This window comes from Parambassis ranga, chromosome 16, assembly GCF_900634625.1.
Source record: "Parambassis ranga chromosome 16, fParRan2.1, whole genome shotgun sequence".
Classification (NCBI taxonomy): Eukaryota; Metazoa; Chordata; class Actinopteri; family Ambassidae; genus Parambassis; species Parambassis ranga.
The window spans coordinates 3094429-3112598 of NC_041036.1; the positions used below are offsets into that span (position 1 = coordinate 3094429).

Here is an 18170-nt window from a genome sequence, read left to right on the forward strand (position 1 = left end):
TCAAGCACAAGCCAAATAAGTTAGTACTGGTACCAATGCGACCTGTCCAGGGTGAACCCTGTCTCTCGCCTGTAGATAGCCGGGATAGGCTCCAGCCCCCCCGTGACCCTACACTGCAGGATGAAGCGGGTTCAGGTGATGGATGGATGGTAACAATGCCGCTCATCAACCCATTTTTTTCTACATTGATACCCCACCCCCCATTACATCTTATTTCATCTTTACATCTACTGCAGCTGTCTTTACAGGGGCCAACATAATGCTATGCTATTGGATATCCCTCATGATCATATCATTTGTCATTTGATCACAGTGTGTCTGTATTAGATAACACCACACCGGTGAGGCTTTATATGGGTCTGTAATGGATGTTTTTTTTTAATCAAAATTATTTTCAGAAATATAAAAGAGCTTCTCTATTTCCTTGAAGCTCTTGATGATTCCTATTAGAACAGCTGCTCAAGTGACAAATGGAAAAAAACATCTCTCAAGAGAGGGTTCTCATTGATAGAAGATTAAAACTGTATGAATCATCCTCAAAAGTGGCGGCGGCAGCAGCAGCAGCAGCGGCAGTAATGGACAGACCTGGTTATACTGAGACCAAATGTCAGCCCTCTTCACCTCTGCCTGCCTTTTTTTCGGGATCTTTGCTGTCGTTTTTTGTGTTTACTTGCATGAGTGTTTTTTAGAAAAAGATTCTGTTAATGCAACCATGATTAGTTTGATTTTCACTTTTCAGTCGAGACCCTCCAGAAATGGGGCTGCTTTCTTCTTAAACTAGCATGCAATTACAATAATGCAGCGCTATACTCTGTCTATAAAATGTCCTTGCCGAACCCTCGGTAAGTCTGTAAATGTAAAAAATTGAATTAAATCATATAAAAGCCTTACTTGTTACTGCCAGCCGCTGAAAGCACCTTCTTGTTTAAAAGCTTTTTAGGAGATGGTTTGTCATGTTTGTGTCATCAGTCGATGGAGTAGCTCCATAAGAGTGACCACATGAATGTATGTGAAGAGGATTTTAAGCCATGGTTTGTTTTACAAGTGCAAGGCAGGAGTCCTTGTTATGGTAGCCTTGAGAGGCTACTTCACCAAGGCTGCATGGCATGTTATTTTGTACGTTTGTTTTGTTTTTATTTTGTCAGTGTCTCTATTTGTAATGGCAGTACAGGGTCGCTCAGTTTTCTGTCTCTCTCTAGTCTATCTAGGCACAATTTTAAACAGTTTATAGTAATATTACACATTTTCTGATCACAATGTGGAACATATCAATCAGTCAAACCATTTTGTGGTGTCATATCCACTAAAATCTTTTCTTCACAAGGCCGCAACAGGAAACAGATACTCAATCATATTTCTCCTGGTTTAGCGTCTCTTCATCAGTGGGGGAAATTGAAAATCAGTTTCATTCTTGTAGGGAACTGTTGTTGTGTTTTTTTTCTGGTCCACGCACAATTTTAAGGCAGCATTTAACAATGATACTGTACAGTCTGGGTCAGATCCGTGTGACTAAAGCTGTTCAATGTAACATGTTTGTCAGAACCATGATACAAACTGAACCGTGGTTTTTGTGAACTGTTCCACTCCTAATATTTAGGCTTCAAACATTATGAAAGTTGTGTTTATTTGTGAGGATCATAAATTGTCACAGAGCCCATTCAATCCATCATTCCTTTGGTGAAGGAACCACTGTAATGTCAAGACACGTCCTAACATTTGGTCAATAATACATCCCCCAGGTAGGACACATAGTAGGTAGGTAGGGGGTACATGTAGAAAAGCAGACCTTTCATGAAAAAGTCAACAGGTATCCAATGTGGTTCAACCAAAGTTCAAGTCCCCTTACACCGTTGTTCTCACCTGTGGCTTACCTTTGTTTGTAATCAATATGGCATAAAAAAATGACTGGTTAAAAGGTTAAAAAATTAAAAACAGTGTAAAGAGTTGGGTAAACATCTTAAAACACATGATTTTACACAAAAACGCTCCTGCATGGTCACTATTTTCGACTGCCATCAGGATGAGTTCCTGCACCCATAAACACAGAGAGATGTGGCTGGAGAAACACGCACACATATCCCAAAATTTAAGGAGTGAAACGCCACCCTCAAGTCACATTTTCCTGGTAAAGACAGGCTGTGACATGCAAATTCTAATAAAGCTTTGGTCTTTAACACCTTCTATAATATTATTCTTTGACTAGACAGCCACCTAAGTCAAGATACATCATCATGCTGTGATTTCAATTACAATATTTCACACCTGATAAAGCAACAAAAGTCAGATTTGAAAGCAGAGTAGCAACAGTGCCATTTGACTTAAAGAACTACCATAATAATAAGCCAGAGCTGTATTGACGTCACTGAAGTGTGTCACTGAAAGCTCACACATACATTTCTGACAAAGACTCAACTGACAGGAGTCTTTTCAAACATGCAGGGCACAGCAGGAGACTGTCCAGGTCGCATCATGTGTCCTCACCTATCAAACTTGATTTAAGTGAGGGGCAGCACCTGAGCAGAGTGTGCAGCAGGAGGAGGAAGGTAATGGTGACCTATATCCACTGTATTGACGAATGAGTGCCAAGTAATACACAGGAAAGCAGAAAAGAGAAGCATGTCCGTGCAACAGCATCAATATCAGCAATACACTCACTGGCTTTGAATTCTCAGAATGATTACGGGCTGTATTCACACATTCAGACATCACGCATTGTTCTAGCGGGCTGCCAGTTCCAACTGATTCAGACATTCTCACATTCAGCTCCTCTGAATGACATCTCACCCAGTCCCATCACCTGCACCCTATGACTGAAGACCTTTTTGTAAGGGACATGCTGTGCTTCTGTAAATAGCTTTGCTGAGCTGAAGCTGTGCCGAAAGACCTCACAAATAATAAAGTGAGACCCAGAGCCCATCTCTGTTTGGGAGATTAGAGAGAGTGAGAGACAAGTCATGACAAATACAGCAAAAAACATGTGGAGGCAGAGCTGAAGTGACAGTCCTAATGGAGCAATGTGTGAGGAGGAGTTGGAAGAGTTAGAGATTTGATGAGTCACCGCCGGTTCGTCTTCATTCATGAGGTGTACAGTCGCATACGGTACGGTCCTGTGGGTTCCTGCAGGAATACATCTGACTGACATACATCACTCACAAAGTATAATTATCATGGCACATATGCACATGTTGTGCATACACCAAACAAACAGGCATCTTTCCATTACAGTAGACTGCAAAAAAAAAAAAAAAAAACTGGGACAGTTTGTACTGAATGAACAATAATAGAACCCAATGCACCCGCTGGACTTCAGACAGTTTACATAACACTGAGTGGCTTCCACCTAATGTGTAAACAGCAGCTGAAATGATCTCATAATTGCTCATTCACAATTAAATAAGCTCATAAAAGATTTACAAATGTGCACACACAACCACACTGCACGTGTATGTTACTGTACAGGGCTGCCCTGAGATCTATACATGATTAACGTGCACTGTGTCACATTAAATACCCCTGAGGGTGGAGGGGAAATGAAGGCCCCGTTCACATTGGAGAAAGTCAATCCAGCTAGAGCAGGACTGAATCCGCATAGCCTTTAAGCTGGATACATTCAGACCTATTTTCCGAACTGGCTATCGAACACGTGTGTCCTTGCTCAATACAGTTTAACCCGGCTGTTTCGTTGTCCTCCAAACCACTAGGTGGTACCTCGTAAAATTCAGAGTCCGTTCAGGCCATGGTAGGACTGCGTGCGCTAGGGTTGGGCGGTATCCAAATTTTGTTACCAACAAGCGCCCCCCCCCCCACGCGCGCTATTTAAATATAGAGAGCTGACTTGTTTTAAATTTCAAGCTGGCAGCACGTCGCGTTATTAAACTCTCTCTCTCTACCTATACAAAAATGGACAATTTATTTCTTATGAGGAATTAAGTAGCCAATTTAAATTTGAAGGGACACAACATTTTTGGAAATATTTACAAATTAGAGACTGCATAAAATTTCGAATTGATATCTCTTCAGAGAATAATATAATGGACTTTATGCGTATGCCACTGAAGCACTGCACAGCTTCCAAATTCTACAAACTAACACATTTTTCATTGAGTGGGGAGTCCACTAATGTGAAGTTGTTGTGGCAGAGGGACCTAGGAATGAATATTACACAGGAGAAATGGCTGGAAGTGCTGGCTGGTTGTGGGAAGTATGTTAATGAGGCACGAGGGAAGTTCACACAGTACAAGATCATACACAGATATTATCATACCCCTGTAAGATTGTATAGAATGAACCTGTTGAATAATAATAAGTGTTGGAAGTGCAAAACAGAAATGGGAACTTTCTTACATTGTATATGGGAGTGTACATTGGTGGCTCAATTCTAGGAAAAAGTGGTGGACTTCCTGAGTGGGTGGTCTGGTTTAAAAATCCCCCTTACTCCTGTTATGTGTCTGCTAGGGGACAGATCTCAGCTATCAACAGTATCAAAAGGAATGTTTTCTGTCATTATGGTGGGCCTAGTTACAGCTTCAAGAGTAATTCTAAGACACTGGAAAACAGCAGTCTCCCCCAGTTTGAAGGACTGGATGGATGCAATGGTGGAGACAGCGTCCTATGAGTCTATGCTTTGTAGACTAAAGGACAACATGGAGGAAAGGACGTGTCCTTGGGAACATTTTTGGAATTATGCAAAGACTGATAAAAACACTGGAATTAGAGGCTAAAAGCAATGCTCTTTTGCACCTTACTTAATGGACTGGATTACCAGGATGTGGATCTCTTCTGTGTGAAATTTGCTTTAAATGTTTACTCCTATTTTTTTGTTGTTATATGGCATGTCAGAGATGGTCTACACCAAAAACAAAACCTAATTGTTGTATTGTGACCCTATGTTCATTTGTATATATTTCTTAAAACGTAATAAAAAATTTAAATAACAAAAAAAAAACTCTCTCTCTCTCTCTGTATTAAAAATGATACCATCGCTACAGTATGACGCTGCTAGTGATTGAAATCAATCTGGATATATCCGGATACGACCTGAATCCCAGATTGATATCCCCAGTGTGAACAGGGTCTAACAGGTGTGCAGCCAATTTTGTTCTGTACTTCAGGACATTGCAGGGTTAACACAAGTTTATCCTTCAAACCTTCCTACATAAACTGGTTGGCTGCAAGTTAAAAATGTCTTTTACAAGTGGGCAGTACTTATTTATGAAGTTTGACAGTTTTAAGGCAAGAAGATGTTCGTTTTGGAAGCATTGGTAAAAATAGCAGACACGGCAGCTTCTTCCTGCCAAAGTTTGTAAATCAGTCACAGTAGCACGAGGGAGAGACAAACTTATTGCTCTGCTTTAATTGTGCAAGAACTTGAAAATGAAAGGTCTCTTTAACATGTCAGAAATTCATCTTAGTATCCGACAGCCATATGGGAGCGGCTAGCCTGCCCTCATTCCTCCAGATGAGGCCAAAATCTGCCCCAACTGCCTCAAATCAGACTGCGGCCGGTTTCAGACTTGCAGTCTTACCCAATCACCCTGCATATTTATTTGTCTGGCTGGTTTGTTTACATATATGAAGCAAAATTCCGAGAAACTCAACAGCTAAATGCCCTCTCTGTTTGATGGAGCCAGAGTACACACAAAGAGATCAATTGAGGCAGAAAGACAATCCGTCTTGAAAAACAGCATACCGCATGGTGTGATGTAAGTATGGTGTACTTCTTACAGAATGAATTGGCTATTAATCCTCAGTAGGACATTAAACCCACCTGAAACAATAAGGAGATATCTCTGTGATTACCTGACATGGTTTCTTGGCAGGATTGAGTGCAGATGATATTATGTAGAAAATCAGGAGCTTCTTGCAGAGGCTAAAACAAATCTTGGGAGAATATTTAGGATTGGCCTGGAGAGACTCTGTGAAGCCTTTCCAGTGCCTCTTCATAGGAAACTGATTAGTGGAATGGCTCCTTCATGGATCCAGTCTCTGCTCTTAATGGGCCAGGTTTAATTCTCAAAGGGAAACTATTTGGACAGGAGGAAATAGGAGAGAGCAGGCCTGTGATGTAAAATGGAAGGATATTTGCAGGGGCTAAACAGGAGAATTCAAGGGGGCTTTTTAATTGAGCGGCAAGCTTACTCATTTCCTGCAGAAAGTTGGTGCTCTAGAGTGGTGCATAACTATGGGCGAGAGCAAATCTAGGTAAGTAACAGCAATATTAGATATCAAAAAGGTCACGGTTGAGCCGCTTAAACAAAAAAAAGCATAAAAATGAAGTAAATCTGTTGTAATTGGAATACCCAGTGGTGATAATGTAACTGAACACAAAGTCAGCTAAAAATCAACACAAAAATCTGGCAGTGAAGTGAGCAGAAACGAAACAACTAAAAGCAAAAAAAAGCAAAAAGAGCAGGAAAACAGGCTAGAGGACCAGCACGGAACACAGCAGTGTGCAGCAGCCAGGTGGGGTCTTCAGTGCGGCTTCATACCCCTGTCTCTGTGTGAAAGTGGCTAATGAAGTCACTACTTCATTAGCCACTACTTCCAGTCATGGAAGCTTGTGCTTCCATGACTGGGTCGACGGGGATTGACTCACATTTGGAGCAAGCCCCTGTTGGCTGTGGCGTGAACCGCAGCTTTTAACACTTCTACATGGGCATCCCTGAGGTTGATGGATGGATTGTTAACCTACGTAGAGAAGATTGAAGCAATTGCTCTACGCATGATGACCTGGATGACTGAGAATCTTCATCAACAGATTGTTAACCTATGAGGTAAAGAGGTCAATGAGGTGTGGCCTGCACTGATCCCACTGAACTGTGACATCAGGCAACCTATTTTGGACAACCACACATGACATCCTAATGTAACAGAAACTAACCCCAAAACCAGAATCAGAACCTTTTTCATTCCTACTGCTGGTATGCAACACAGAGAGCTGCTAATGTTGCCCAAACATCATTACGAAATATCCCTCGCCTGGCTTTGTCTTAGAGGACAGTACAAAAAAGGAGGTTTTTGATAGAAACTGACAGTCAGTTCTATCTTTCCTGTTGTTGTGATGAGGGAGATACAGTACAAGTGCCCACACATCATTAGTGCCCAGTACTGAGGACAAAACCTGATGCTCTGTGTGTGTGTGTGTGTGTGTGTGTGTGTGTGTGTGTGTTTCAGTAAATTAGGATGTTCCTGAACTGAAAGTTGGAGTGCAGCTGCGAGGTGATGATGAAGAAAAAGCATCATGTTTTCAGTGAAACCTCAGACCTCACAGTAAATATACTACCACTGACAATCTTTTTAGACTTGGACACATTTTATTTCCATATATGAAGAGCCTAACATGGTATGCACGTCAGTGTGGATGGACAAAGGTGAAGAGCCTTATATGACTGTACAGCTAATACATTTTCCACATGATGTATGTCCTAACCTTTTAGTGTGTCTCTTTTGGCGCTGAGGGAGATTTTTGTTTTACTGTTACTGGCGTAAGATTCCATATGAGCTCCTATAGAAAAGTTTCATCGTTACATGACAGAAATAAAGAGGCCTTGTTACAGGAGGATAAGAATGGAGCGCATGTTATATGCCACCTACAATAAATGAAGATTATGAAACCATGGCAACATTAGCCAGAGTCTGTGCAGGCAGCAGTACTGTCATCATCATCATTCACATGCCAGTGCAGTGCTGCCCTCTAGTGACTCTCATATGTAAGAGCTTTCTCTCTTCTTCTTCAGGTAAGTGTAAGTGTATGGATCATTTCTGCAGTATAAATCATCATTGAAATGAATCAACGATGTTATGAGCTTTGATGAACCGTAGAAGTTGATCCAAAACTACTTTATTCCAGAATTGCTCTCACATTTTACACGCACTTCTTTGTTTTTGTCTGTGATTATAACAAGATTAGACACCAACGTCAAGACTTTGGGTTGGAAATCACAGAGACTTTTAGTAAAAAAAAAAAATTAAAAATAAAAATAAAATTTCTTGAATATTTATACTGGCACATTTCTCAAGGCCAGTTACTTAAATACAACAGTCATAGTACTCCTATCAGTGCAGTGGGCTCTGTTTTTAACCAGCTATCCTGGGAATGGTCTGTAGATGGCAATGTTTCAGTCAAAAAAGGTTACTGCCCACGTGTGCTGTAATTTAGAGTCTAAAATCAAGACTCAGGCACTCTGTAGAGGCCTTAATCACTTTTTTGCAGGTCGAAAACAGCAATGTTGGGGTTTATTTGCCCTTTAAAGGGGTCTTCATGGGTATAGAAGGGCTGGTTGGATGATAATCTGTTAAATATCACAGACAAGAATGAAATCAAGTAAATCTGTGGCAGAAATTACAACTCAGGCACTCTGTAGAGGCCTTAATCACTTTTTGGCAGATGGAAAATGCAGTTTATGTTGTGAATTGGCCCTTTAAAGATGTGCTAGGTACAGATGGGCTGGTTGGATGAGCATCTGTTCAATATCACAGATAAGAATGAATTTTGAGGCAGAAATGATCACTCAGGCACACTGTAGAGGCCTTAATCACTTTTTGGCAGGTGGAAAACAGCTATTTTTGAGGTTTATTTTTTAAAGGGGTCTTCATGGGTATAAAGGGTTTAGTTAAATTATAATTTCTTATATGTGGTAACCAAGAATTCAAGTCATTTGGAGACAGAGCTAACCTCAGGAGCACACTTTATGGGCAGTAATCTGTTTTTGGTTGGATAACAACCGACACATTTAACAGGGTGTACTGGCCCTTTAAAGGCATAACTATTAATACAATGAAATATTACGGTTATTAGATTACAGCATGTGTTTAAAATAGAGGAAAGTAAGACCAACCACAATACATCTCTGCCCTTTATTTATAACCACATCATTATATTATTATATTTTTAATATAAACATTTGATTAGACACAGCAGCCTCAGAAAAACACTCCGTTTCCCAAACTTTAAAAATTACCGTAATTCCTCTGCTATAACCGTAAACATGGCGTTACATGTACGTGTGCGCTACAACAGGACGGATGAGACCAAACTACGTGCGCGCTCCCGTGACAGATATCAGTTTTTTGGCGGACGATCACTTTTTGGCACAACACCGGAAGACAACGGCCCCTAGCTTAACTGCTGCTAATCACAACTAGCAATATCAGAACTCAATGAAACATCGCGAAACTACACAACTGCATAACTCAACAACACAATGGGTCTCTCAGACGTTACATTATCAACACGTCTGAGTCTAAAATACGTCCCGTAATCAACATTTCCCCAGACAGCGAACAAACGTGTCACATCAACACAAACTCTGTGAACTGTCGCTGTGCTGCTTTGAGGAGCTTTTAGCGTTTCGGCGCAAAAACACTGAATGCAGACAGTAATAACAGTTTAACCAGGTAAACACTCATCAACTTAAATCTGTATTTAAGCAGTTTGATGACAATATTACTTTATGTAAGTCCTGTTTACGGAAGCTGCCATTAGCACCTGCGTCGCTATGAAGACGGTTCTTTTTCAGCCCTCTCCGGTATTAATCCTTGATTGAGCTCTTGCTTTATCACTCTCCTTTTTTATTTTCTTCGTCACCTTTGCTTTCTTCGGTTTACTTGCTGCTTCTGCCATGACTTTGAACTTTGCTGCTTCTTCTGCTTCTGCTTCTGCTTCTTCTTCTTCTTCTTGTGAATTTCCGGCAGACCGGATGCCCGCAGGTACATTGCTGCCCCCTCAGTGTCGCGTCCAACTGCAGCTGTGTCCCAATTCAGGGTCTGCATCCTTCGGAGGACGCAGCCTACGCGGTCTCACAGCCAGAGGACTCCAAGGTCTTCACAGTGGCGTAATCCAGTCCAGCAGCAGCACCAAGGACTCCTGCTCAGCCAAACATTTATATACATGTTCTTTGTAAATAGTATGTTCTGCTGAATAAATAGTTAGAAATGTTCAAATTGTATCTTTGTAAATATTTGTACATAACAGAAAAAAATAAATCATTTACTGTTGTCACTGAGAAGTTGTTCAAAAGTTTACTTAAATTATAAAGAAGTAATGAAACACATGATGTAACAAGGTTAGAAGAGTTTAAGAACACAAAGACAAGAACAATGTAACATACAATTTAATAAGTAACCATTTAAACAATACAGAACTTTGAACATCCAAAAAAATCACAGCCTGTCCACCATCCTCTCCAATGAGCTGAAGTCTGTCCGTTCTTTCTCTGCTCTCTCTCTCTCCTCTCCCTCCTTCTGCAGCCTCATGTCCTCCATTAACAAATGTAAGATTTCATCTGTTTCCCTCTGCTCCTTGCTCCCTACAACAAAATGACATGTAAAGCATATTGTTTATGTCATCAGGCAAAATGATTGTTCGACATAATAACGATAATATTGCTCCTCAAGTGAACTAAGCTTCGTACTATACTATACAGTCAGTAAACTTTACTTTATTGACTATTTAATCACAACGTTTACAGTATTAACAGCGCAGAAACACAGCTGGGCTCACAACACGTCGTATATAACATTATCTGTTCAGCTGCATTCAGCTTTGACAGCTTATTGTAAGAGGAGTGAACTGTAGACTAACGTACAGAACAAACTAACCTGATGTGAGGTACACGAATCACAACACAGTTACAATAAGCTGTAAATTAACTTGTGACATATAACAGTGACGCTTTTAATGTTACATGAGCTCCTCGTATCAACAGGTTAGCTTACGGTAGCTACGTGTTAGCGTTATTAACGTCATGTTCTAAAAATAAATCTATCATTTTTGTAAATGCTGCTATCACTACTAACATTTCCTTGAACTACTAGCTTTAAGCAAAAAGCTGTTGCTTACATGTAAATGTGTATTTTGGCGCTGCTGCCCACCATTACTTTAGTTTGTTGAAAAAATAAGCCCGCAAAGCATCTTGGGATATGTGAGGCCACGAAGGATGATAGCGATGCATCCTCCGAATTAGAATTTTGGCGAATTGGGACAGCCTCCGTGCAGCGTTGTGACGTAAGCGGCCTTAAAATGCGCACTCAGGAGGATGCAGACCCTGAATTGGGACACAGTTCTCATGCTTTGATAAATGCGGCAGACGGATGTGACGTATGCCGTGAAGTAGGACAATTTTGTAGTCTTTTTTTAGCTACAGGTTCCTACCCGAACCCCAACGTTTCCTACTGCCAGTGCGTCTGGAGGTGATATTCAATCTGTTGTGAGTTGATAAACCATCAGTGAAAATTGTGGAAATTCAGTTTGGAGGCTGAAAAACTCTACAGCGTTGCTTTAAAAAAAGTGGTTACAGTGTTGTAATCCTGTTTTGTCTACAGCGTGTTCTATAGTGTGTTCAATATTGCTGTTAATCTGTAATCTGTTAATCCAGGGGACATATTTATAAAGCTGTCCCACCCTAGGAACCTTCACTCACAGAGACTCAAATGCAGCAATATATATACAGCCTGTACAGGTTTCTGTCACGCTTTAACACATTTGTTGTTTTATCTGTTTTCTGTGTAAAACAAATAAAACAAATGTGGCTATAGCAACTCTTAGAAGGAATTTTTATGACTTTTGGAGCCTGATGTGTGTAAAAGTGTCCCTGGAAGCTCCCGAAAGGCCAAACTGAGGCAAACTGAGGAACCTTAAAACATACCTTTTGTTTTTCTTACTCTTATAAAGGTGACTCCCATCAGCGCCCCTCTAAATTCTGTTTATTAAAGCACTTTTGTGTGTGATGCTAAGGGAGAATCCATCTCTGTTGTCTGTTTCCCCATCATTAGTTCAAATCCTATAATAAAAAATAACGCCAGATCCTTTGAACCATGAACAGCTTAAATGTTCCGCTGTGACCCCGGGCTGGTGTCCCGCCTGGTGACACCGAAAGAAACAGGATGTTTTACCCCAGAGCAATTTATCCAATGAACATGAAGAGGTGATGGGATTAATTCTTATCAGGCAAACCTGGCTAATAATCTGCATGTCACCCACACAAATGCTTATAGCTCAGTGGGGCCACCTGCTTAATATGGAACACGAAAAGCCTCTCTGCTTTTGTGGCTGAGTTTGCTGAGAGATTCCAAAACACTAACAACAGGAGTTTCACATGCTGCTTTGTTCCTGCTGCCTCCTCCTCCCCGCCCCCCCTGTGTGTGCATTCCTGGAGCCAGATCAATAGATCAGAGTTTAATTCTTGTGCCTGTCAGCAAGAAAAATTTAATTTGTCAGCCGTCTTGGCACTGTGTCAGGAAATGTTTGACTGCGTGACCCCGGGGCCCAGCAGGAGGTGATACAGAGGGAGGGGGCTATAAAGGTCCGGCCAACAAGTCTGCCTGCCCCGAGGAGACTGTCCCACACGCCTTCTGGAAAAGGTAAGACTCACACCGAGCGTGGTTTTTAAAAAAAAATATTTATTCTGTGTGTGCACATCTGGACTCATCCCTAATTTCTCTGTGGCCCTGGATGTGATGACTGTACTCACTGATTCAGTTTCTGACCCTGCAAACAGATGAGTCCTCGACTTCTGCCCTCCATCCTGCTGGTCATTTCTACTGTCCGTGCTTTCCAGTACACAGAGCTGGCACGATATATTGACAGCCACCAGGAAGAATATGTAGAGGTACGAAATATTCACCCCCCCTCCTCCTGTAGCGACACTCTTACAGATGCTGAAATGCTCGAGGGCAGGGATTACATTCAGATTATTTGTCTGTTTCTAATCCATCAGGAAACAATTCTGTTTGTGTGACTTGCAAGTTGTAGAGTTGTGTGAGTCTCTGCTTGTGTTGACAGTATTTGTAATGTGAGTGTTATTGTGTTAAGTTCCTATAATCGCACACTATTTGATGCATTTATTTTGACAATCCAAACCGGTGCAAATGCTTGTTACACATACTGCTGTGCAGTGACTCGCCTGTTCTCCCTTTTAGCCAGAAGGTGGCAGTGTAACAATGACTTATGCAGAGCCTCACTGTGTGCTGCTTGTCTCTTTCAGCTTCTAAGGGACTGGGTGGCGATTGAAAGCGACTCCAGCAACATCCTAAAGAGACCTGAGCTGCACCGCATGATGGAGATGGCGGCTCAGAAGCTGAGGCAGATGGGAGGGACTGTGGAGCTGGTGGACATTGGAGAACAAGAAGTCAGTGTCAGAACAAAGTCCTGCGTGTCCCTGCAGTCCCCTCTTGCCTTTCAGATATTACAGTGTGCAGTTTATAATCATCACCTTAATTGGTTGGTAAATATTCTGTGCTTCAAACAGAGGTTGGTTCATCGGGGATGGAGACGGTGGCGAACAAGCCGCTTGCTTTAAAAAAAAAAAAAAAAAAAAAAAGCAGCAGGGTGGTCAGGACTGATTCTACCTCCTCATTACTGACTGAAGCACATCAAAGCTGCTTCCCTAACTCATTAAACATATAGCGTGGCTGAGGTCAAAGTAGAGGTCAGCCTGCGCAGCTTCCTCAGCAGTAATTAGGAGCAACATAGCATGAACGTATTGAACAGTAAAAACAATAGCTGATGATGTGCAGCAGACCTGAAAGCATTCTCTGTGCTTCTGCCTTCCTGTAAGATGAACCCTTTTACACTGATACACACAATGGATCATTGAAAGTACTGTAAAAGAAAATCATAATATAACTAAGCAGCAGCAGTTTGATCTTCGGTCTCCTTGTGTGTTTGCAGCTTCCTGGTGGGCAGACGCTGGCGTTGCCCAAAGTAGTGACAGGTCAGTTTGGCAGTGATCCCAACAAGCACACGGTGTGTGTCTACGGCCACGTGGACGTCCAACCGGCGAAGCTAGAGGACGGCTGGGCAACAGAGCCGTACAATCTGACCGAGATCAATGGTAACAGCCTTCATAAGCTCTTCGTCTATGCACAGGGGAAAGGATTCAAAATCACAAGAGTTCATACACAGTTTACATCATAATCAATAATGCTGAATGCAGCCCCCCCTTTGTCATGTGACTTCACATGTGATGTGATGGGGCACGTCCATTGTGATGTATTTATAACAGTGGAGTGCAACAGCAAAGGAATCAATGAAAGGGACTGCAGTGTTATTATAGGAACTTTAATTTAGGCAGGAAACATGTGACCACCATTGACAGTAACAACTATGGACAGAGCTTCGGTGACGTCACCCGTTTGTTTCTGAAGAGCCGTTTTGAGGCTTGATGGGAGGCTCGATGGGAGGCTCCGGGACGCTCTGACCACTGCCATGTTAGCAGCGTCACATCCGCCAAAACTCCAAATATGGACAAAGAGGCGGAGCATGAGTGGAGTTTAGGGGGGCGGGCGATCGTAGAAGCAGGAAACTCGCGCTGTGATACATCAACCGCCTGTCGCTCAAACGGCAACGCCCATAATTATGTGTAATTTATTGGTAGTCTATTTTATAATGTATATATCTTTTTCTTAACTTATCCCTTGCTGTCTGTATGCCGTTGCAAAAATGCAATTTCCCCATTGTGGGACTAATAAAGGTTTCTTAATCTTAATCTTAATTTTAAGTCCGAATATAATTAAAACAAGTGAGTTGTAAAAAAATCCCCCCCCCCCCCCCCCTACAATTGACACTAGAAGGGAACCTATCATTTGAGACCAGACTGCTTTTATGTTTTTAACATGGGAGTCTATGGGAAATGACTCACTTCTGGAGCCAGCCCCCAGTGGTTGCGGCGTGAATTACAAGTTTTGACACCTCCACATGGGCTTCAAGTTTGAGCCCCGAAGGTTGCCGCTTGGTGACCACACACATTTATATTTACAGATAGAGGAGAATACAGGGCAGACCAGACATGTAAATGTTATTTAAAGTTGTATTTTGTATTGTGCAGATGCGTTTTCTTTGCATTGCTCACATAATATAACCTGTGCTCTGATTCTGAGGCTGCATCTATAAGATAAGAGTGACTTCCGTGTCCTTTCAGGTAATCTCTATGGAAGAGGAGCATCTGACAACAAGGCCCCAGTTTTAGCCTGGATCCATGCTGTGGAGGCCTACCAAGCCCTCAGTATGGTGAGAGAAACCTGAATGAATGAGCGAGAGCTGCAAACTGAAGGAGAGATGAGAGTGCTTATTTGTAAATCATATTAGAGAGAGAGGCGCCTCAGGCAAGGTAGATCCTAGAGACGGCTTCTATTTATGTGAGGAGATTGTTTAAGTCGAGAAAAAAATGCTGCACTGATTTAGCAGGAACAAAGTGTGTACCCTCAGGCCACCGAGAGAAGAGAGCCGAGATTAAACGTGCAGAGTCACTGCTGCTTCTGCAACTGCAGCACTGAAAAATCCACAGCAAAAAAGGCCCGGATGCATTGAAAGGACAGGAAGTGGTGTTCAGACAAAGCTGACAGCGCTCATCCTCCCTCCTCCTCTCTGTCCACCAGGAGCTGCCGGTGAATGTGAAGTTTGTCATCGAAGGCATGGAGGAGACAGGCTCCAACGGCCTGGACGCCATGATCCTGGCCCAGAGAGACAGCTTCTTCTCAGACGTGGATTACATCATCATCTCAGACTGCGGCTGGCTCAGCAGAAGGCCCGCCCTGACCTACGGCACCAGAGGCAACTGCTACTTCTTTGCCGAGGTTCCCGATCAAGAAGCTCCAATACGCCCCTCACTTGTGTTGCTTGTTTGTGTTTCATCATTGTTTGTGTTTGCAGGTCGAAGGACCAAAGCAGGACTTACATTCTGGTGTTTATGGAGGCACCGTGATCGAACCCATGACCGACCTCATCGGCATTCTTGGTGAGTTTGACAAAAACGTGTCAAAAACAAGTTCGGTCATTTTATTCTACCGTTGTTTATGATAAATATCATCTCAGATTCTCAGACACAATACTGAGAGTAAATGTATAATCACCCCCCCACAGACACATTGATAAGCCCCAATGGAAAGATCCTGGTTCCTGGGATCAGGGAGGCCGTGGCTCCCCTCTCTGACGAGGAGTGGAGAATGTACCAGGACATCCAGTTTGACATGGAGAACTACAAGAACAAGATCGGTGTGACTCAGCTCATGTACACCAACAAGGTAACAGCACTGGGTATGAAAGTGGGACATAGTTTGATCATTCGACACAACTAGAAACATGAATGATGTTGTGTCGCTGAAGGTGGACCTGTTGGCTCACATGTGGCGCTACCCCACCGTCTCCATCCACGGCATCGAGGGGGCCTTCTCTGACCCTGGCACCAAGACCGTCATCCCCGCTAAAGTCACTGCTAAGTTCTCAATCAGACAAGTCCCCGACATGGACCCTGCTATGGTCAAGAAGCAGGTAACAGTCAGGATTATTTTGTGTGTGTGTGTGTGTGTGTGTGTGTGTGTGTCCATTCTAATCCAGTCCTCTTCTGTGTGTGTGCTGAACTCTTTGGTGCTTCAGGTAACAGACTACCTTCACTCAGTGTTTGCTAAGAGGAAGAGTCCCAACAAGCTGAAGGTTACCATGGTGATTGGGGCCAAACCTTGGTTGGCCGACACTCAGCATCCTCTCTACGAGGCGGGGAAGGCAGCTGTGAAGAGAGGTACAGACACACACATCAGCTCACATCAGACATGTACTGCACATCCTGGGGTTATTTTTAGGTTTGCTTGTTGACGCCCTTTGATTTTTGCTGTATGTGTCTTGACTGTTGATGAAGTTTGTTGTTCCTGGGTAATGTGCTTTGTTTGTTTGGCGCAGCACGCTCACATTCCCAGCTGTTTTATTTTTAAATAAACTTGTTCACCTCCTCTCTTCTGCAGTCTTCGACACAGATCCTGATCTGATCCGTGAGGGTGGAACCATCCCCATTGCCAGAACCTTCCAGGATGTGACGGGGAAAAGCATTATCATGATGCCCATCGGAGGGTTTGATGACGGCCTGCACTCCCAGAACGAGAAAATGAGCAGGTCTGACTCCGGACAGGAGGTTTTATGCTGGCTGGTGCAGTGGTTAGCAAGAAGGTTCCCGGTTCGAATCTGGCCCGGGGTCACAGTGTCTCTGTCTTTCCTCCTACATACCAAAGACATGTTAGGCTAATTGTGGACTCTAACTTTCCTGGGACTGTGAGTGTTGCTGGGCAATAGACTGGCAGCCTGGGACAGCCGGGACAGGCTGTTTACAGGCTGATTGCATCGATGCCACAGGACAGTATGGACAGTATAGACAGGAGGGCAGCTGTGAGGTCACAGTAGACTTCTCTGATTATAAGGTGGCTGCTGTGACAAACAAAGACATGTTAGTCCAAATCCACTGGGCTTTGTAAGTCTTACTAGCTGCTGGCATTAGCAAAGTGGAACAGGGATTACATTTTCCTGTGCTTTGGGGACTTTTAAGACACCGTAATGTACCCATCTGTTGCTGTGGATAATGGTGTGTTTAAGTTATTTGTATTGAAAACATGTTTGTGTGTGTGTCTTTTACACATCCAGTCTTTAAAGCTTTAGTTGTAATTTTCTTCATTTTCTTTCAGGTACAATTATATTGAAGGAACCAAGTTATTCATCGCCTACCTGAACGAAGTGTCCCAGATTCAGAAGACGAGTGTGTGATGTGTCATGACCTCTATCTATCTATCTATCTATCTATCTATCTATCTATCTATCTATCTATCTATCTATCTATCTATCTATCTATCTATCTATCTATCTATCTATCTATCTATATCGTTTCTTCCTTTACTTTGCATATGTGGCATATTTTCATGCTCCATATAATTCCAGGCAGTACTGTAAGTGTGAGTGTGTGTTATATAAAAGCTGTAAATTGCAATTGTGTCAACTTTTTCCCCCCAACACACACACACACACACACACACACACACACACACACCTTGTTTGTTTTATTTGCATATTTAGTCTCAGATTTACTATCATGTGTTTTTCAGACAGTAAAATCCACTCAACTCTTATTATCAATATCAATTTAAATGTTATAATAAAAATATAAATGATAGAATGAGAAACATCACTTTTAAATTGATATCCAACCATTTTAATAAATAAATGAATGAATGAATGAATCATTTTAAGCATTTATTAAAATTGCAAATTAACATTACATTATTATTATTATATATAACATTATATCTGTAAATTATCTGTGGTTTAAACTGCTAAAATAGGGAAGAATAGTGTTACCATAAAATTTGTAAATGTAAAAAAAAACTGGAAATAAAAGAACCCTGTCATTTTTAAA

General features: G+C 42.1%; 1 protein-coding gene and 1 long non-coding RNA gene across 3 annotated transcripts; one reads left to right on the forward strand and one right to left on the reverse strand.

Moving 5' to 3' along the window:
- The first annotated feature begins 9620 nt into the window (after positions 1-9620).
- cndp1 (carnosine dipeptidase 1) lies at positions 9621-17694 on the forward strand. Of its 2 annotated transcripts, none has more exons than XM_028425293.1 (12): positions 9621-9689; positions 12567-12608; positions 12984-13127; positions 13670-13832; positions 14919-15007; positions 15376-15573; positions 15650-15734; positions 15860-16020; positions 16103-16267; positions 16373-16514; positions 16735-16882; positions 17446-17694. In XM_028425293.1, the coding sequence occupies exons 1-12, from the start codon at positions 9621-9623 to the stop codon at positions 17522-17524; spliced, it is 1485 nt and encodes a 494-aa protein (XP_028281094.1). In that variant the 3' UTR covers positions 17525-17694. The 2 variants fall into 2 exon arrangements, with proteins under 2 accessions (XP_028281094.1, XP_028281092.1); XM_028425291.1 differs by lacking the exon at positions 9621-9689 and adding an exon at positions 12227-12360 and having other exon boundaries at positions 12498-12608.
- On the reverse strand, positions 10098-10966 carry LOC114448375 (uncharacterized). Its single transcript, XR_003671905.1, has 2 exons — positions 10841-10966; positions 10098-10307 (listed from the first exon to the last, which is right to left on the reverse strand). It is a non-coding gene; the product is annotated as an uncharacterized LOC114448375 (long non-coding RNA).
- Positions 17695-18170: the final 476 nt, after the last annotated feature.